The 20,473-nt window shown below is 42.3% G+C and overlaps 2 protein-coding genes across 5 annotated transcripts in view; both read left to right on the top strand.

Moving 5' to 3' along the window:
- Positions 1–7,913: 7,913 nt before the first annotated feature.
- On the top strand, positions 7,914–10,663 carry LOC109880919 (doublesex- and mab-3-related transcription factor 1). Its single transcript, XM_020473094.2, has 4 exons — positions 7,914–8,618; positions 8,946–9,208; positions 9,548–9,683; positions 10,202–10,663. Exons 1-4 carry the CDS (start codon positions 8,060–8,062, stop codon positions 10,276–10,278), a joined length of 1,035 nt encoding a protein of 344 aa, XP_020328683.1. The 5' UTR covers positions 7,914–8,059; the 3' UTR covers positions 10,279–10,663.
- A 938-nt stretch (positions 10,664–11,601) lies between these two features.
- cfap57 (cilia and flagella associated protein 57) overlaps positions 11,602–20,473 on the top strand; it is a 38,777-nt gene continuing 29,905 nt past the window's right edge. For 3 of the 4 annotated variants that reach the window (XR_004205865.1, XM_031807284.1, XM_031807286.1), the window contains exons 1-7: positions 11,602–11,725; positions 11,887–12,087; positions 13,395–13,708; positions 14,328–14,587; positions 15,235–15,415; positions 15,518–15,670; positions 18,404–18,543. Coding sequence is in view for 3 of the 4 variants with exons in the window: in XM_031807284.1 (XP_031663144.1) it covers positions 11,931–12,087; positions 13,395–13,708; positions 14,328–14,587; positions 15,235–15,415; positions 15,518–15,670; positions 18,404–18,543 (1,205 nt within the window). In the remaining variant the exon portion in view is untranslated. Of the gene's footprint in view, positions 12,088–13,394; positions 13,709–14,327; positions 14,588–15,234; positions 15,416–15,517; positions 15,671–18,403; positions 18,544–20,473 lie in introns of all 4 variants that reach the window. The other variant, XM_031807285.1, reaches the window with a different exon arrangement.

A 20,473-nucleotide genomic window follows, 5' to 3' on the forward strand; every position in this document is an offset into this window, starting at 1 on the left:
CTTGTTTGCCAGCAGATGCTCAACTTGTGCATCTTTTAAAAAAGGGTCAAGAGAGTCCCTCTGTGGCTTTTCTCTATCTGCACCAGCGCGCAATGTTACAGTAGGAGCTCCCCCCTTGACACTGCCATATATTTTTAACAACCCTAATCTTAATAGACAACACACCAAACAATTATGAAGACAAAAACACCCCTCGTCTAATATGCAAATGGTAAGGTGAGCAAGAGTCTCCGGCTAGCTCCCTGTGGTGGCAGCACAACATTACTACTTCCCCCTCATTACCCACCATACAACTGTTTAACTGGTTGTGCTTAACACAGTGTGGTTTCTGCACTGTGGTGAGGGGGGGGGGGGGAGCACAACAATGGGTATTTACAGTGACGACGATCTCCTCGCCAAAACAAACGGTGCCGTAAATCAAATCTAGGCCACGACCACTGCTGACAGCAAAAAAATCTGTCATTTAATGGAGATTTAAGCTGAAGTGGAACTTAATCCCACCACCACCCCCTTCTTCCAACACACACACACACACACACACACACACACACACACACACACACACACACACACACACAGACACACACACACCACACACACACACACACACACACACACACACACACACACACACACACACACACACACACACACAGACACACACACACACACACACACACACACACACACACACACACACACACACACACACACACACACACACACACACACACACACACAACAATAATATCCTTAGCCAATCAGAGTGTTGAACCAAAGAGGGAAACATGTTGTTATGCCTGTTATCATGGATGCATTGATGAGTGAAAAATACATTTTGGAGGCCATTGTTGTGCTCTGACGTGATCAAATACATTTTCAGGCATTACTGTCTAAGAGTCAATGTCTTGAGTGCTGTGCAAAGAAAAATACAATAACTGACTTTCAGGCAACTGTGGAAACCTCCTCTTGCCCCAGTGAGCAACAGCAGAAATTGGGGGCCTGAATGTCACTGATTATGGCTGTCTCATTCTCCACAGGGATAGGGGGCAAGAGGCATCTGTTCCCTTGCCAGATGATAAATACTGAAGAACTGAACTAGACACCTCTTGAAAGTTACATGATCTTCAATGTAAGGATAAGTGAAAGGATATAATCACTCTCAGACAAAGATGATGTTACACTTGCTGTAACCGTCTCTCTGTTCTCATTTTGCTTGCAATTTCCCAGGATTTACAACAAGTGGCTGCCTCAGACGAGAGGCCGTGTCAGCGGCAGATCTACCCGATCCAGTCACAAACTGATCCTTCCAACTACTACCCGATCCAGTCACAAACTGATCCTTCCCCCTACTACCTGATCCAGTCACAAACTGATCCTTCCCCCTACTACCCGATCCAGTCACAAACTGATCCTTCCCCCTACTACCTGATCCAGTCACAAACTGATCCTTCCCCCTACTACCCGATCCAGTCACAAACGGATCCTTCCTTCTACTACCTGATCCAGTCACAAACTGATCCTTCCCCCTACTACCTGATCCAGTCACAAACTGATCCTTCCCCCTACTACCTGATCCAGTCACAAACTGATCCTTCCCCCTACTACCTGATCCAGTCACAAACTGATCCTTCCCCCTACTACCTGATCCAGTCACAAACTGATCCTTCCCCCTACTACCTGATCCAGTCACAAACTGATCCTTCCCCCTACTACCTGATCCAGTCACAAACTGATCCTTCCCCCTACTACCTGATCCAGTCACAAACTGATCCTTCCCCCTACTACCTGATCCAGTCACAAACTGATCCTTCCCCCTACTACCCGATCCAGTCACAAACGGATCCTTCCTTCTACTACCTGATCCAGTCACAAACTGATCCTTCCCCCTACTATCTGATCCAGTCACAAACTGATCCTTCCTTCTACTCGGACTGACAGGTACAACAACAGTCCTATGCCTTACTCTTGTGAGACTGCTTAATGCTGCATAACAGTAACATTGTATACTACAGTCTATATATACTGTATATATGTTGTATTTACATACATAGGCCTATGTAAGCGACAATTCAGCTTTTAGATGCAAATATGTACAATTCAAAATAAACCTTAAATAAATAAATATAATTGAAAATCCATAAATAAAGTACAAATCTCTCAGATATAGGTCTCATTTGAATGCCTATGTAATAAGCATATGAAGACACCACAGACAATGTGAAAATATGCTAATATGTATACTAAAATATACATGTCATAATTCAGACTAGACCCAAGCTCAGTAAGCCCACAGCACAACCGAGAATGATAGCACAATGTTCTGAAATCACATGGAATCTTTAAGTGGCAGAAATGAATTGGATCAAATTGGAATCTCACCTGTTGACGATAACGCAGAAGGAAGACAGTTTGCTGCCAGAGAGTGAATGAGGACTGAAGGAAAATGCATTTGACACACTGAGGATTAAGAGGCAAACTACAGTACATCTGTAACGTCTGCTTCCAGCTCACACCCTCAAACACATAGATCCCCTGAACGCAGCTCACTCTCCAGATCCCAATCACCTGAATTCTGATCACCTGTTCACACACCTGTAGGTCATTATCACACACGGTTTAGTTCAGTTCTTTGCACTCCATCATTGTGAGGTATTGTTTGTTTTGTGACACACGTCTTTCGGAGTGCTGTTTTTCCAGTGATTTACTCCTCCTGTGTATGATAGTTTCTGCCTGCCTCACTAACGACGTCTTTTGCCTATGTCCTGCCTGTACTTTAGCGGATTTCCTGTTACCTACCTATAGCCTGATCTCCCTGACGGTGTTACTAGCCTTTTCCCTGCCTGTACTGTTGACCTTTTGGACCCCCTGTGTATGACCTTCTGCCTGCCCCTGGACCCAGCTACCTGCCTCCTCCTGTGGTCCATTGCAATAAACACCTGCTGTGCCCTGCGCTTGAAACTAGCTCTCTGTCTCCCCTCGTGTTCATTACAACATCCTGTGTGAGAAGAGAGAGAGAGAGAGAGAGAGAGAGAGAGAGAGAGAGAGAGAGAGAGAGAGAGAGAGAGAGAGAGATTGACAGAGATTGACAGAGAGATTGACAGAGATTGACAGAGAGCGAGAGAGAGAGAGAAGAGATTGATTGTATATTATCTACCTCACTTGCTTTGGCAATGTTAACACATGTTTCCCATGCCAATAAAGCCTCTTGAATTGAATTGAATTGACAGAGAGACAGAGACTGATTGACAGAGAGACAGTGATTGATTGACAGAGAGAGAGAGAGAGAGAGAGATAGAGAGAGAGAGAGAGATTGACAGAGAGAGGGAGAGATTGACAGAGAGAAAGATTGACAGAGAGAGATTGACAGAGATTGATTGACAGAGAGACATAGATTGATTGACAGAGAGACAGAGATTGATTGACAGAGGCAGAGATTGATTGACAGAGAGAGAGAGAGAGAGAGAGAGATGTTTGTCAATCGATTGCAGCAATGTATAAATCCCAGAGGGGAACATTTACAAAATGGTTCTACAAAATTCATTTAAATGTTAATCAAATGAGACAGAACTGCATACTGATAGAAGAGACTCTATTGAGCATGTCAGAGCAAAAACCAAGCCATGAGGTCAAAGGAATTATCCGTAGAGCTCCAAGACAGGATTGTGTTTAAGCACAGATCTGGGGAAGGGTACCAAAACATGTTTTCAGCATTGGCCATAGAGAGGCTTTTATTCTCTATTTTGGTTAGGCCAGGGTGTAACTAGGGTGGGCATTCTATGTTCCTTTTTCTATGTTTTTGTCTGGAGGAAACCTGGCACCATCCCTATGGTGAAGCGTGGTGGTAGCATCATGCTGTGGGAATGTTTTTCAGAGGCAGGGACTGGGAGACTAGTCAGGATCGAGGAAAAGATGAACGGAGCAAAGTACATAGAGATCCTTGACGAAAACCTGCTCCAGAGAGCTCAGGACCTCAGACTGGGGGTGAAGCTTCACCTTCCAACAGCACAACAACCCTAAGCACACAGCCAAGACAACACAGGAGAGGTTTCGGGTCAAGTCTCAGAATGTCCTTGAGTGGCCTAGCAAGAGCCCAGACTTGAACCCAATCGAACATCTCTGGAGAGACCTGAAAATAGCTGTGCAGCGATGCTCCCCATCTAACCTGACAGAGCTTGAGAGGATCTGCAGAGAAGAATGGGAGAAACTCCCCAAATACAGGTGTGCCAAGCTTGTAGCGTCATATCCAAGAAGACTCGAGGCTGTAATCGCTGCCAAAGGTGCTTCAACAAAGTACTGAGTAAAGGGTCTGAATACTTATGTAAATGTGTTATTTCAGTTTTTAATTTTAAAGAAATTTGCAAAAATTTCTAAAAACCTGTTTTTGCTTTGTCATTATGGGTTACTGTGTGTAGATTGATGAGGAAGAAAACGATTTAATACATTTGTGTGGAAAAAGTCAAGGGGTCTGAATACTTTCTGAATGCACTGTATGTCTGTAGCTACACAGTATGTGGTCACTGTGGTTTTCTGTGGTGACAAAGGCAAATCTCTAAAATTGATGGACCTGAACCAAATCACTGGACCTGAACCAAATCACTGGACATGAACTAAATCACTGGACATGAACCAAATCACTGGACCACAAATCACTGTGTAACGGCGTTCTTCGTTTGTTGAAAGAGAGGACCGAAATGCAGCGTGGTTGTTACTCATGTCTTTAATGAATGTAAGTGCGATACATGAAATAACTATAAATACGAAAACAACAAACGGAACGTGAAACCTAATACAGCCTATCTGGTGAACACTACACAAAGACAGGAACAATCACCCACGAAATACAAAGTGAAACTCAGGCTACCTAAATACGGTTCCCAATCAGAGGCAACGAGAATCACCTGACAGCTGATTGAGAACCGCCTCAGGCAGCCAAGCCTATACAACACCCCTAATCCCAAATACTACAAACCCCAATACGAATTACAACAACATAAACCCCTGTCACACCCTGGCCTGACCAAATATATAACGAAAACATAAAACACTAAGACCAAGGCGTGACACACTGGACATGAACCAAATCCCTGGACATGAACCAAATCACTGGACCTGAACCAAATCCCTGGACCTGGACCTGAACCAAATCACTGGACCTGAACCAAATCCCTGGACCTGAACCAAATCTCTGGACATGAACTAAATCCCTGGACCTGAACCAAAATAATGCAGTGTGTGTTAATACATAATAACACTTTCCTGAACCAAAACTTGACTCCTCCCCCTTCTAGCTCTGACTTTGCTGATGGCTGCTTTGAGGAAAAGTTACTTCCTATGCCTGTGATATGTGGTTGTGCCACCTAGCTATCTTAAGATGAAAGCACTAACTAACTGCAAGTCACTCTGGATAAGAGCATCGGCTTAAAGACTCAAATGTAAAATGTGTAATGTTAATACCACTAAAACCCACTACCTATGAGCACACTCTCTTACCTGCTAAAAAACCCTTTCAGACTTCAGTGGTGTAAAGTACTAAAAACTAAAAATACTTTAAAGTACTACTTAAAACGTTTTTTGGGGGTATCTGTACTCTACATTTTATATTTTTGCCAACTTTTAGTTTTACTTCACTACATTCCTAAAGAAAATAATATACTTTTAACTCCATGCATTTTCCCCGATACCCAAAAGTACTCGTTACATTTTGACAGGAAAATGGTCCAATTCACACACTTATCAAGAGAATATCCCTGGTCATCTCTACTACCTCTGATCTAAATGACTCAATAAACACATGTTTTGTTTGTAAATTATGTCTGAGTGATGGACTGTGCCAAAGGCTATGTGTCAATAAAAAGAAAAACAGTCCGTTTTTTGTTGTTGTGCAGACTGGTTTGCTTATTATAAGGAATTTGAAATGGTTTATATTTTTACTTTGATACTTAAGTACATTTAAAACCAAATACTTTTAGACTTTTACTCAAGTAGTATTTTACTGGGAGACTTTTACTTGAGTCATTTTCTATTAAGGATATCTTTACTTTTTCTTAAGTATGACAATTGAGTACTTATTCCACCACTGCTTGAAATGACACATCTGTCTAGTGCCATACAGACACTCTGGGAGCTTCATGACTGGGGAGGCTAGAGCTATAACAACACTAGTCTCTTCCAATACCAGTCTCTTCCCACAGCCTATACCAATGCCTCTCTTCCGACAGCCTATACCAATGCCTCTCTTCCGACAGCCTATACCAATGCCTCTCTTCCGACAGCCTATACCAATGCTAGTCTCTTCCGAACAGCCTATACCAATGCTAGTCTCTTCCAACAGCCTATACCAATGCTAGTCTCTTCCAACAGCCTTTACCAATGCTAGTCTCTTCCAACAGCCTATACCAATGCTAGTCTCTTCCAACAGCCTATACCAATGCTAGTCTCTTCCGACAGCCTATACCAATGCCTCTATTCCGACAGCCTATACCAATGCTGTGAGAGATGACGGTGGCGGGGCTGTCTCGGCTGAGTTGAAAACTGGTTGATCTGCATCTGTCACTTTATATCCAGTCAATGATGTCATTTCCAGAGAACACCATGGACCCTGTTAGAATACTCTGAGATGCAACCATCCTTCCTTCCTTCCTTTAAATGATCACTGTTCTGACATTGGATAACTGGTGAAAGCTACTGTATGTCACAGAAAGAATACTATTGGAACAGGACCCCGTGTACAGTAAGTATCCTGAACCTCATCATTCCCCTTTAACACAACTGTTGTTTTGAGTTTGGATGCACTGCAGTATTGTAATTATACTCCTGTGTTTTTACAGAACATTGTCATGTTGTATTGTCATGATTCAGTAGCAGCAGCATCCTTGCAACACAGTGCAGTATAATCTAGGTTTTGGCCTTTCTATTGAGTTTTTCCTAGCCACCGTGCTTCTACACCTGCATTGCTTGCTGTTTGGGGTTTTAGGCTGGGTTTCTGTACAGCACTTTGAGATATCATCTGATGTACGAAGGGCTATATAAATACATTTGATTTGATCTTACCATCAAGTCCACATGTAGACTGAGCCCCGGTTGGCTATTCATGTAATGTATAAAGTATAGTGTTTGCATGTACACGCCACAGTCGCTGCTACCTTACAAGCACTGTTCTGTACTTTTCAATCACTCACACTTGGATACTATTCAGTGGTTTTGGGATTGTCTCACGCCCAGAACCTCAGAGCCAGGAGGCTGGTGTACATCTGAACTGACTGATGTAGCGTGACACAGTGGTGCACTGTGCAGCCGAGCATAGACAGCCTAATGGCAGCTGAGTGACACCATCATAAATCACAACCTCTTCTCCCCCATCACCTTGGCAACACATACAACCAGACACTAGCAAGTGTACACTTTATAAAGATTGACGTTTTATGTTGAAGACGCCTCATTATTAGGCAATTAGTAGTCTATTTTATGGTTGACAAATGGGATGTGTGGTGTAACTTTTCATATCCTTAGTTTAAGAATGTTATACTCTGTGAGCTCAGATTTCTTTAAAAAATGTTATAAGGTTTATATTTATTTGAAGAAAAATAGCCATTTCTGCTGGTATTTTAAATACAATTAAAACATGTATAAATTATTAATACATCTTACAAATAGTAGTGCTATTTACAGTATAGTGTTAAATATAGTGTTTTACATTTAATTCCACATTGATAAGACATTGCGTGCAAAACCAGCATGCATGAGCCCATTCTGAAACTCTAAATTACATTTGTTTTTTGTTTTTTTACAATGAATTGACGAGGCTCCTGTGAACAACGTTTGTAAACTATTCCCACGCCCAAATAGATACAAGGTTTCACGTCACGTGGCACCGCCGCATTAAATTGTGTTGTTCCTGAGTGAAACCCCTCTTGACTGAAAGCTCATGATCGTGACAAGCATAGCTAGCAACACAATCAGTAGGAAAATTAAGCCATTTTTGGGGGGGTTTAACTTTCGCTTTGACTTGCAGGCCTTCTTGATCGCCGGATAACTAGCTAGCTAAGTAGAATTAATCATGTCAAATGTTTACAAACCGCAAAAAAGTCCACGAAACCCAAAGTGTGCCAGATGCAGAAATCATGGATTCATTGTTCAACTCAAGGGACATTCGGGACAGTGTCCATTTCTTAAATGCAATTGTTGGAAATGTTCTCTGATTGCAGAGAGAACGAAAATAATGGCATTTCAAAGACGGATCAAGAAAACTAACAAAGAAGAATCAGCACTTAATTTGACTTGGTCAAGGCCCAGTGATACACCGGTTGATGGCACTTTGAGCGGCCGGGTGGAAAACGCACATCTGCCCGACACATCTGGAGTGATGTTTCCTGGCCCCGGAACACGTACAGAGACAGTCATCAAGATGCCACCACAACGGGTTGAAGAGGCATACGGTAGGACCTATGCGGAGATGGAGGTCCCCGACAAGTCTGCCAAAGATGGCCATGGCCCATGGATCACTCATGAACCGCAGAGAAAGTCCACCCCTGGAGGTGGTGATCATGGCGGTGAAGACGGTAGTTACGGGGCGCCTTGGAGTGGGATTCAGGATGCGTCTTCAGCGATGAGTCGAAGTAAGTGGATCAATCTTTTGTTGAATACATTCATTTAACATGCATGTGTTTTTTTGTAGCGCTAGCTAACGTTACATTCTTGAAAAACATAATAAATAACATTTTTTTTTAAAACGATATATATTTTAATATTGTTGATAAACCTTGTTAACTGGGTAGCTAACATGGTTAGGTTGCTATTGAATTTCAGAGCTCTAATTTCGCGCCTTTTTGTTCTCTTGTTGGGATGAGTTTCAGTGTTAGTGATTATGTAGCCTACACATAATGCTGTATGTACAAACTCGCATTTAAATTTTTTCTTTCTTTCTTTACTTCGCATCCACAAAGGCGGCCCACATTTCCCCAGCGACTATGTTATAGCGGAGGTTGGCGGTCAGAGAGACATGTACTCTGGAGAAATGGTGGCCATGCAGTTCCCCTTTAAGTTCTTCTCAGGCTACCCCAATGCCTACGCAGCTTGCCCAGCCATTCTGGTGAACATGCCGCTGCCACCACCAGGGCCTTTCAAGGTCGGAAATGGTCCAATGGGTTTCCCTCACTTTCCAGCACCTGGCCCGATGCACTACCCTCCTGAGGCAGGTCCTATAAACGTAAGACCAAAAAGCATTAGAATTTTAAAAGTATATAATTAAGTAAATGTTCTGTCAAAATGGGCTTTAAACTTAGAGGCTTTAAACTTTGAGGACATTACATTATACCTATGACATGACAGATTAATATATATAAATATAATGAAGTAAATGTGCTATCAAAATGGGCTTTACACTTTGAGGACATTACATTATACCTATGACATGACAGATGAATATATATTTTTTGCGATCCATACTATGCCATGACAGTGTATAGCTATTTTGGTGAAAATTAACCCTGACAAAATGGATGGAAGCCCGTTTGCTTGTATGTGAATGTGTATGGTTTGCACCCAGGGTGGCAGAGTGCCATTCTTTGCCCCTCACCCCTCTGGCAGTGACATTCGTCCTGGAAGTTACCTGGACGAGCTGGTTCTGAGGTCGCATCCGTCACCACAGCCTTCTCTACCTAAGGACAGAGAACATGGAACAAGTACGTGTGTTTTGTGGCTGTTGCCGGCAATCATACTGTGTTAGTGGATAATGTATAATGTCATAGAGACCACTTGCTCTGCCACTGAGGCCTAAATGCTGCAGAGGATGTAACAACTGATAATGTCAGAACAGTGGGACATTAAGAGACCGGTCAAAATTGTATTATATTTCTCACTTTCTTACAGATATTATTGGCATATATATATATATAGCAGTCTAAAGCACTGCATCTTAGTGCTAGAGGCATCACTACAGACACTGGTTCAATTCCAGGCTGTATTACAACCGGCCATGATTGGGGCTCTCATAGGGCAGCGTGCAATTGGCCCAGCGTTGTCCGGGTTTGGACAGGGTATTCCGTCATTGTAAATAAGAATGTGTTCTTAAACTGCCTGGCCTATTTTAAATAAAAGTTAAATTAAATAAATGCATTCTCTGACCACACTTGGTGTTAACTGAGGTAGACAACTCGATTGGCTCACAATGTCGCCCTGTCTTTCCTTTCTCCTACTACAGGTGGACATCCCCATAGCAACCAAGGGTCAGAGAGCAGCTCACTGGAAAATGCCTCCTCTTCCCAGAACACTGTGTGAGGGCGAAGGTCATGTGGTTAGCATCCTAACATCATATATCCACTTGAGAAAAATCATATTTACCCTTTCTGTTGTGCAATTATACAGCACCAAAGACTTAGCTAAGTCACTGTTGACATTTTTTACCTTGTTACACCTTGTAGTTCATTATGCACAGGGGTTTCAATTCTCATTGTACACACAATAACAACCATTGGATAAAAGAACAACAACACAACAATAATCTGCTATCATTTCAGGGGGGGGGGGGTGACATTTTTTTTACTTTTTACAGAAGCTACTTTTGTTTAATTATTTAATTAATTATTTTTAACAGTCATATTTATAGCAGTTTGTGATAGTCAAATATAATCTCATATTTGTAAAAAAAAAAAATATATTGTCTTTATCAGGAACAATGTTTTCTTCCTCATTCAGTTAATTAGTCAGTTCAGTTGTATTATATTCACAGCCATGTTGCGGTTGTTCATGAAATAAAATATATAACAAAAAATCAATGCTGTTGTCATTACGTGTTCCTAAACAGCTGGTTTCGTGGAAAAGGCCTTTGTGATTTGATGCCGTTTTCTTTAGTGTAAAGCACACATAAGAAGAAGTTCTCTTTGTAAAGCCTCTCTGGGTGCTTCATGGGATTCAGTTGACTGTCAGACCCAGTCAAACTCAACACGTCCAATTTCTTTTCTATTACAGTGGCTCTTGGACCAGGAGAACATCTATATGGATTCAATGTTGAATGGCAAAAACAGGAACACAGTGTCATTGCTAATATCACATTTGTACATAAGGAATAGCTTATAGTTTTAAGATTGCGTTGTACTTTTAGCCTGATCTTATTGCTCTTAGTATTTCTTAAATGTTGATCCAAATTCAGACAAGCAATACATTACACCAACCTTCACACGGGGAATATTGAATATAAGGAAGTCACAAAAAAATGTATTGATTCATTATATTTTTTTCCAGACGTCAAACGGCCAGTGGGTGGATAAGCTAATTTACAACAGACATTATGCATACATGAATATTAATACAGTCTTGTGTCACAGATGAGTGTTGGGAGTTTAAAAACCACCACAGATCAATGGATTAATTTTGAGCATAAAATTGTCCTACAGTGTTACAGTAATGTGTAATGAAAAATGACTGTTGATGTTGATATTAAAATGATAAGTAGTACTTGGATATGATTTAAATGCCAAAGCCAATCGCATCTGGAGAAGGTTCAGTATTTGGCGCCATCCAATGGTCCAGCGTTGCGCGTCATTCTCCATGGTTGCTATGGTATCGCTCAGGCTTCACGTATCCTTGGTAACCAAACACACTAGAGGAACACGTCCGCTCTGCAAAACATGATGCACAAAAAATTTTTTTTTTAGAAAGACAGATTCACATATCTAAACTTGACAACTAATATTAATTTCTTTGCAAAGTTTCAACTACGGATCAGGTTAGTGTCAATGCCAGAGAGTGTGTTGTCTCTATTTCTAAACAGTTAGCTTGAATTGCAAACAGAACTTGCTCAGCTATAACGCTAACTGCTAACGTTAGCAAACTAATTTAGCCTGGCTGTATGACTGGTTAGCTAAATTTGTGTGCTTTGTCTTACAGACATTAGAACAGTTGGTTTTAATAACGGGTTACCGGATTGAACAATGGCTTCGGTTGTAGCCCAGTGTCACTACATCTTCGGTTTGCGGACAGGAGTAATAAATAATATTTGCTACTTCGATGAGCAGACGGTCATCTTCCCATGCGGAAACAACTGTGTACGCTACAACATTGACCAGAGATGGCAGAGGTTCATTCCAGGTAGTTGCTCCCAAATGATAACAGTATACATTTTTAGCTAGTTATACTTATTTTCTCCTGCAGTGTACATATGCGTTTCGTTAGCTAGCTAAGTTTATTGGAAAATGATGTGTTCTCAATCAACTTGTCTGGTTAACCCTCCTGTTGTGTTCGTTTCATATGAATTAATTCTGTGTTCCCGGTCCAAAATGACCGCTCCCATTATAGCTGATTATAAATCCACAATAATACATATATTATCACCTAATGTTGTTAGATCTTTTTTTTATCAGCTTAAGTTCTTGTGAACTTTTTAACTTCTATTCGCTATTTATGGCCTGTAGCCCTAATTGATCTGAGCTCATACAACTCGTTTTTGAGTAAGAAAAAAGTCATAATGTATGGATTATTTTGACTATCAAATACTCAGATAAAACATTTTGTGTTATTTATCACAGACTACTTTGTGTCAAAGTTTAACAAGGATTCTCTCCTTACCAGTGTCATGATCAAGAGCCTCACGTTTTTTATTTTTTTTATTTCACCAGGTAGGCCAGTTGAGCCAAGATAAAGCAAAGCAGTGCGACACAAACAACAACACGGAGTTACACATAAACAAACGTACAGTCAATAACACAATAGAAAGAAAGTCTATATACAGTGTGTTCAAATGGCGTGAGGAGGTAAGGGAATAAATAGGCCATAGTAGCGAAGTAATTACAATTTAGCAAATGAACACGCAAGGCCTCAAAAAAGCTTTATATACCAGAGCTGAGAGAAAAGTTCTATATATTATTGAAACAATGTTGCGATTGTTTGTGAGAATTCCAACAGGTGTGGTTCCCATGGGGGAAAGATTCTATTAGGGAAAGGTCCCTGTGGGGGTTGCCATGGAAGCCAAGAAGGGGAGTGATGTGTGTGTGTGTGTGTGTGTTCAAACACACATCCATGTGGGGGTCTGGGAATCCATTTTATACACTAATTGTAGTCTCACCCATTCATTTCTAAAGACCGGCCATTTTTGACCGGGAACACCACAGGTGTACAAAAGTTAAATAAAACACCCAACATTTTATGAAAATCATCCAAATGAATTTTGTGTGTTTAGATGTCCAGTGTGGACAAAGTCATGGATCCTTATGACAATCAGATTAAATGAAGTACATTTTTCAGAGAGAAAACTGGAACACAGCAGGAGGGTTAAGTAAAGGTATACTTCATTCAATGAAAATGACAAAGACCGAAACCTCATGTACAACATTAGGTGTTTGTCCCAAATGGCATCCTATTCCCTATGTAGTGCACTACCCCTCCATTTTTCCTCATAGGCACAGAGAAAAGCCAGGGCATGCAGGCCCTGGCCATCAGCGCCAACCGCCGCTACCTGGCCGTGTCAGAGCGTGGTGAGAAGGGCACCATCACCGTGTATGACCTGCAGCACGAGCAGAGCCGGAAGAGGAAGGTGCTCAGTGGGGGAGAGGTCCCCGTGCTGGAATTTGTCTCCATGGCCTTCTCCCCCGACTCCAAGTACCTGATAGGGCAGGCAGGAGCACCCGACTGGACCCTGTTCTACTGGATGTGGGAGAAGCAGAAGGTCATGGCCTCAGTGAAGACGACAGGGTCCACCAACCCCATCAACCAGGTGGGTGTGACAGATATAGGCAGACAAGAGGAGAGAAGAGAGGAGAGAAGAGGGGGGAGAAGTGGGTCTCTACTTCATGATGGTATTTTATCCTGGTGAAATTAAAACAAAAGAAAAGTGTGACATTTTGAGGTACAGTTGTGGATATCTTGTGGACGCGAACACACACTGACACACACACCTTGCTTGACATGGGCAAGGAGCTCACCGGAGTATCGGCATCTCCGATTTACTACTGCTTGAGCTCCTGTTCCTCTCATAGAATATTAGCTCACAAGTGTTGTGGAGCTCCTCCACCTAAATAAACAGTACCGGCACCTATTTCAGTCCAAGTCAAGCACAGAGCATAAAGTACTCAACCACACACACTGAACAACTATATAGCAGCCTAGTGGTTAGAGCATTGGGCGAGTAACTGAAAGGTTGCTAGTTTGAATCCCCTGAGCTGACAAGGTAAAAGATCTGTCGTTCTTCTGCTGAATAAGGCAGTTAACCCACTGTTCCTAGGCCGCCATTGTAAATTATAATTTGTTCTTAACTGACTTGTCTAGTTAAATAAAGGTCCAATAAATAAATACAAAAGTCCTATCATCATCGTCTTCATCTTCATCACCCCCAGGTCAGCTTTAACCCGCAGGACAACACCCAGATCTGCGTGAGCGGCAATGGGGTCTTCAAGCTCTTCCGCTATGCTGAGGGCGCCCTGAAGCAGTCCAACTTCCTTAAGCTGGAGTCCCATAACTTCCTGTCGCACACCTGGATGTCCGAGGAGCGTGTCATAGCGGGGACAGAGACGGGCAGGCTGCTGGTGTTCGAGTCAGGTGACCTGCGCTGGGAGATGAGCGTCACCACCAAGCCTGCCACACAGGAGGCAGACAGGTCAGACAGGATGACGGATCAATCAGTCGATCAATCAATCAAACATTTTGGTCCTTCTATCCTCCACAGTGCATTCCATTGACCTCTTTACCACATCTATTACAAAAAATACATGAGCCACATCAGTTAGCATCATTTTGAATTGACATTCTACATTACCATGGCAATCCAGCATCATTTGAATGAACATTCTACATTACCATGGCAATCCATTGAGAGTGTACCCGTGAGTTTACTAGTCAAATTGCTTCCAAGCCCATTCTATTCATAAGGTTGGACTATTCTGATTTATCAAAGTGTTATGCAATGACAACGTAGTAATTTTTTTTACAGCACTAGCAGCTCACTAGCAGCTATTTAGAATAATGTCTTTTTTTTGTCACTTAGCAGACAACTTAGGGTTAAGTGCTTTGCTCAAAGGGACATCGACAAGATTTTTTTCACCTAGTCGGATCAGGGATTTGAACCAGCAACCTTTCTGTTACTGGTGCAACGCTCTTAACTGCTAGGCTACCTGTCTGTAGGAATGCTTCCTGCAGGGGGAATCCTACCACACTTACCCCATTGACAATTGGACTGTCTGATCTTAATCATTAACAGATTTAATTCTCAAATGGATAACAAATGACTGTCCTTTCACGGCACAGACAACTAGAGAGGCGAAAGCCAGAGGTCAAGTCCGAGGGGGCAGCCCCAGCCCGTATGCCCAGAATCACAGCCATCACGTCCTACTCTAAGGGCTTTGCCTGCTCTGCCGGCCCAGGGACCGTGTGTCTGTTTGAGAAGACAGAGGAGAAGGACAACTACAGAAAGACTAGGGAGATCAGGGTAATGTCAATGTTTGGAGAACATGATAACTTGACTTCATAATGAACAAAACAGGAGGTGGTGGTCTCATTCATTTGAAATGTGTGTGTGTGTGTGTGTCAGATCCCGGCAGACCCGTGCAGCAACGAGCCGAGCCATGCGGAGCAGCAGGAGATGGTCACACTGTGTATCAGCCCGTCAGAGGAGACCCTGGTCACCAGTACAGACCGTGGTCAGCTCTACAGCATCACCCTGTCCTCTGCTGAGATGAGCAAGGTGAGCAGTGATATAGTGAAAATATAGGCCTAAAGGTATAGTACAGGGGAGCTGGAGATCCCTTTTGTTTTAGAAAATTAATCAGGAACCCAATTCATCAGGAACCCAACTCATAATCATAACTCGAGTGAGGTCAAAATAGCATACAAGGAGTTTTACTATGACTTTGGCAGTTCATCGCCGGAAGAACCACGTCTCTGGGAAGGAACATTTTAAAGGACCTCCTCTTGGGATCAGAGAGAACATTTAGCAGTTTTCAGGATAATTTCCTGTAATTCTGCACATTTTGTCATGGGGAAGAGAGAGAACTCTGCAGTTTTTTACATTTTTTTAAGTATTTAAGTAACTGTCCAGTGTTTACAGATTTCTGTGAAATATGACCTATAATTAATGACAATATGAGTGATAGTTTTCTTAAAAAAAATTATAATTAAGTATTTTAAAAAGCTACTTTTCTGTGTTGGAATGGTGTGGGTGTACTTCAACAACAGAATGATGTGGGTGTACTTCAACAACAGAATGTTGTGGGTGTACTTCAACAACAGAATGTTGTGGGTGTACTTCAACAACAGAATGTTGTGGGTGTACTTCAACAACAGAATGTTGTGGGTGTACTTCAACAACAGAATGTTGTGGGTGTACTTCAACAACCGAATGGTGTGGGTGTACTTCAACAACAGAATGGTGTGGGTGTACTTCAACAACAGAATGTTGTGGGTGTACTTCAACAACAGAATGGTGTTTGGGTATACCGGTCATAAAAAAATATTAATGTGAGTAGACTGCTGATTGGCCAGCTCAGCCAAGGCAGTATGAAATCCTAGCAAGCATTTTTTAAATGGTCTGTTTGAGATACAAGTTTGAGGGAAAGGAGGCTGGTGGGAGGAGCTATAGGAGGACAGGTTCATAGTAATGGCTGGAAGGAAATTAATGCAACAGTATCAAACATATGGAAACTCCGTTCCATTTATTCCGTTCCAGCTATTATAATGAGCCCAACCTCCTGAAGCTCCTCCCCCCAGCCTTCTCTGCCTCCAACTTGAATCTCAAACAGACCTATTTTTTATTGTTTTATGTTGAGATCTGGATGCAGACCCCACTTTGAGAACCCCTGGTATATAATATAGACCATATGGATGTGTGCAAGGTGAACAGCTGCTATGACATTATATGCTAAATCATGCTGGGCTCGCAGTCAGCAGGATTAGCCCCAGGTTAGGTCCAGGTTAGGTTAGGTCCAGGTTAGATTAGGTCCAGGTTAGGTTAGGTCCAGGTAAGGTTAGGTCCAGGTTAGGTCCAGGTTAGGTTAGGTCCAGGTTAGATTAGGTCCAGGTTAGATTAGGTCCAGGTTAGATTAGGTCCAGGTTAGGTTAGGTCCAGGTTTGATTAGGTCAGGTCCAGGTTAGGTTAGGTCCAGGTTAGGTTAGATTAGGTCCAGGTCAGGTCCAGGTTAGGTCCAGGTTAGGTTAGGTCCAGGTTAGATTAGGTCCAGGTTAGGTTAGGTCAGGTCCAGGTTAGGTTAGGTCCAGGTTAGGTTAGGTCCAGGTTAGATTAGGTCCAGGTGAGGTCCAGGTTAGGTCCAGGTTAGATTAGATTAGGTCCAGGTTAGATTAGATTAGGTCCAGGTTAGGTCAGGTCCAGGTTAGGTTAGGTCCAGGTTAGGTTAGGTCCAGGTTAGATTAGGTCCAGGTTAGATTAGGTCCAGGTCAGGTCCAGGTTAGGTCCAGGTTAGGTTAGGTCCAGGTTCGATTAGGTTAGGTCCAGGTTAGGTTAGGTCCAGGTTAGGTTAGGTTAGGTCCAGGTTAGATTAGGTCCAGGTCCAGGTTAGGTCCAGGTTGGATTAGGTCCAGGTTAGGTTAGATTGGGTCCAGGTTGGATTAGGTCCAGGTTAGGTTAGATTAGGTCCAGGTTAGATTAGGTCCAGGTTAGGTCCAGGTTAGGTTAGATTAGGTCCAGGTTGGATTAGGTCCAGGTTAGGTTAGATTAGGTCCAGGTTGGATTAGGTCCAGGTTAGGTTAGGTTAGGTCCAGGTTAGATTAGGTCCAGGTTAGGTCCAGGTTAGGTTAGATTAGGTCCAGGTTAGGTTAGGTCCAGGTTAGGTTAGATTAGGTCCAGGTTGGATTAGGTCCAGGTTAGGTTAGATTAGGTCCAGGTTGGATTAGGTCCAGGTTAGGTTAGGTTAGGTCCAGGTTAGATTAGGTCCAGGTTAGGTTAGATTAGGTCCAGGTTGGATTAGGTCCAGGTTAGGTTAGATTAGGTCCAGGTTGGATTAGGTCCAGGTTAGGTTAGATTAGGTCCAGGTTGGAATAGGTCCAGGTTAGGTTAGATTAGGTCCAGGTTGGATTAGGTCCAGGTTAGGTTAGATTAGGTCCAGGTTGGATTAGGTCCAGGTTAGGTTAGGTTAGGTACAAATGCTCCTTTTCTTTATTTTGTTCTTCTATCCTACCTACTATCATTCCTTCCTTCCAATCCAGAGGAATATAGTTGAGAGCCTGAGATTGAGTGTGGATATGTGTAGGTGAGGTGTATTGACCATATTGGTCTCCCTTTAGACAATCCTTTCACCCGTAATGGGCACTTGTACACTCCTCCCCTTTCCATTTCAAATAATTGGATTGGTGTATGAAAGTAAGTTAACAAGTGCACACTTTGAGCAGAAGAGTAGAGAATTGGGACGTTGAAAGGCTTGTGTGTCTCTTGCACTAAGCTCAATTTCTCTGTCTTGTCCACCAGGGGGAGCAAGCCCACTTTGAGTTCCTGTCCCACTCGTTTCACTCCAACATCATCACAGGTCTGTCCATCTGCATCCGCAAGCCCCTTATCGCCACATGCTCCCTGGACCACTCCGTACGCATCTGGAACTTTGAGACCAAGTAAGAGATTATCTCTTTGCTTTTCAATGGGAAAAATTTCTATGGGAATTTTCAGTTCACTTCCTGAATTGACCGAATTGAAATGGAATCGACCCCGACTGTGTTATCCATCAGTGTACATCTCTTGTCCCTAGATTACATATTTCAGCGGTTTTCATTCCATTCTATTCATACTGTAGGACAAAACCTGAGAATAGTGTGACCATATGTCCCAGATTTTGCGTGACAGTCCCGTGTTTTGGCCCATTGTTCTGCGTCCCGCAACCAAACAGTCATGTCCCGCATTTTATCAACAAATTAAAACACCAATAATTTACACACCTCCTCATTCCAGGGTTTTTCTTTATTCTGACTATTTTCTACATTGTAGAATAATAGTGAAGACATCAAAACTATGGAATAACACACATGGAATCATGTAGTAACCCAAAAAAGTGTTCAACAAATCAAAATATATTTGAGATTCTTCAAATAGCCACCCTTTGCCTTGATGACAGCTTGGCATTCTCTCAACCAGCTTAACCTGGAATGCTTTCCCAACAGTCTTGAAGGAGTTCCCACATATGCTGAGCACTTGTTGGCTGCTTTTCCTTCACTCTGCGGTCCAACTCATCCCAAACCATCTCAATTGGGTTGAGGTTGGGTGATTGTGGAAGCCAGATCATCTGATGCAGCACTCTTTCACTCTCATTGGTCAAATAGCTCTTACACAGCCTGGAGGTTTGTTGGGTCATTGTCCTGTTGAAAAACAAATGATAATCCCACTAAGTGCAAACCGGATGGGATGGCGTATCGCTGTAGAATGTTTAGGTAGACATGCTGGTTAAGTATACCTTGAATTCTAAATAAATCACTGACATTGTCAACAGCAAAGCACAATCACACCTCCTACATGCTTCACGGTGGAACCACACATGCGGAGATCATCCGTTCACCTACTCTACGTCTCATAAAGACATGGTGGTTGGAACCTTAACATTTCTAGTTTGTACTCATCAGACCAAAGGACAGATTTCCACCGGTCTAATGTCCATTGCTCGTATTTCTTGGCCCAAGCAAGTCTCTTCTTATTGTTGTTGTCCTTTAGTAGAGTTTTCTTTGCAGCAATTCGACCACGAAGGCCTGTTTCACACAGTCTCCTCTGAACAGTTGATGTTGAGATGTCTCTGTTACTTGAACTCGGTGAAGCATTTATTTGGGCTGCAATTTCTGAGACTGGTAACACTTATGAATTTACCCTCTGCAGCAGAGGTAACTCTGGGTCTTCCTTTCCTGTGGCAGTCCTCATGAGAGCCAGTTTCATCATAGCGCTTGATGGTTTTTGAGACTGCACATTTTCCGTATTGACTGACCTCCATGTCTTAAAGTAATGATGGACTGTTGTTTCTCTTTGTTTATTTGAGCTGTTCTTGCCATAATATGGACTTGGTCTTTTACCAAATAGGGTTATCTTCTGTATACTACCCCTACCTTGTCACAACACAACTGATTGGCTGAAACGCATTGAGAAGGAAAGAAATTCCACAAATTAACTTTTAACAAGGCACACCTGTTAATTTAAATGGATTCCAGGTGACTACCTCATGAAGCTGGTTGAGAGAATGCCAGAGTGTGCAAAGCTGTCATCAAGGCAAAGGGTGGCTACTTTGAAGAATCTAAAATCTTAAATATATTTTGATTTGTTTAACACTGTTTTGGTTACTACATGATTCCGTATGTGTTATTTCATAGTTTTGATGTCTTCACTATTATTCTACAATGTAGAAAATAGTAAAAATAAAGAAAAACCCTGGAATGAGTAGGCGTGTCCAAGCTTTGACTGTTACTCTAGGCTACACTCTGGTTGTCCCTCATTTGAGTATTTTAAATGTGGTCACCCTTCTTGGGAAACCTACGCTCAATTCAAACGTTAGTGCAAATCTCCTATTGG

The sequence above is a fragment of the Oncorhynchus kisutch genome, linkage group LG27, assembly GCF_002021735.2.
Source record: "Oncorhynchus kisutch isolate 150728-3 linkage group LG27, Okis_V2, whole genome shotgun sequence".
Taxonomy (NCBI): Eukaryota; Metazoa; Chordata; class Actinopteri; order Salmoniformes; family Salmonidae; genus Oncorhynchus; species Oncorhynchus kisutch.

Bases quoted from the DNA above. Each gene is read 5' to 3' on its own strand.
- LOC109880919 (XM_020473094.2), top strand. From the start codon at position 8,060: ATGTCAAATGTTTACAAACCGCAAAAAAGTCCACGAAACCCAAAGTGT. The intron at 8,619-8,945 runs GTAAGTGGATCA...GCATCCACAAAG, and splicing joins GTCTTCAGCGATGAGTCGAA to GCGGCCCACATTTCCCCAGC. The intron at 9,684-10,201 runs GTACGTGTGTTT...CTCCTACTACAG, and splicing joins GGACAGAGAACATGGAACAA to GTGGACATCCCCATAGCAAC.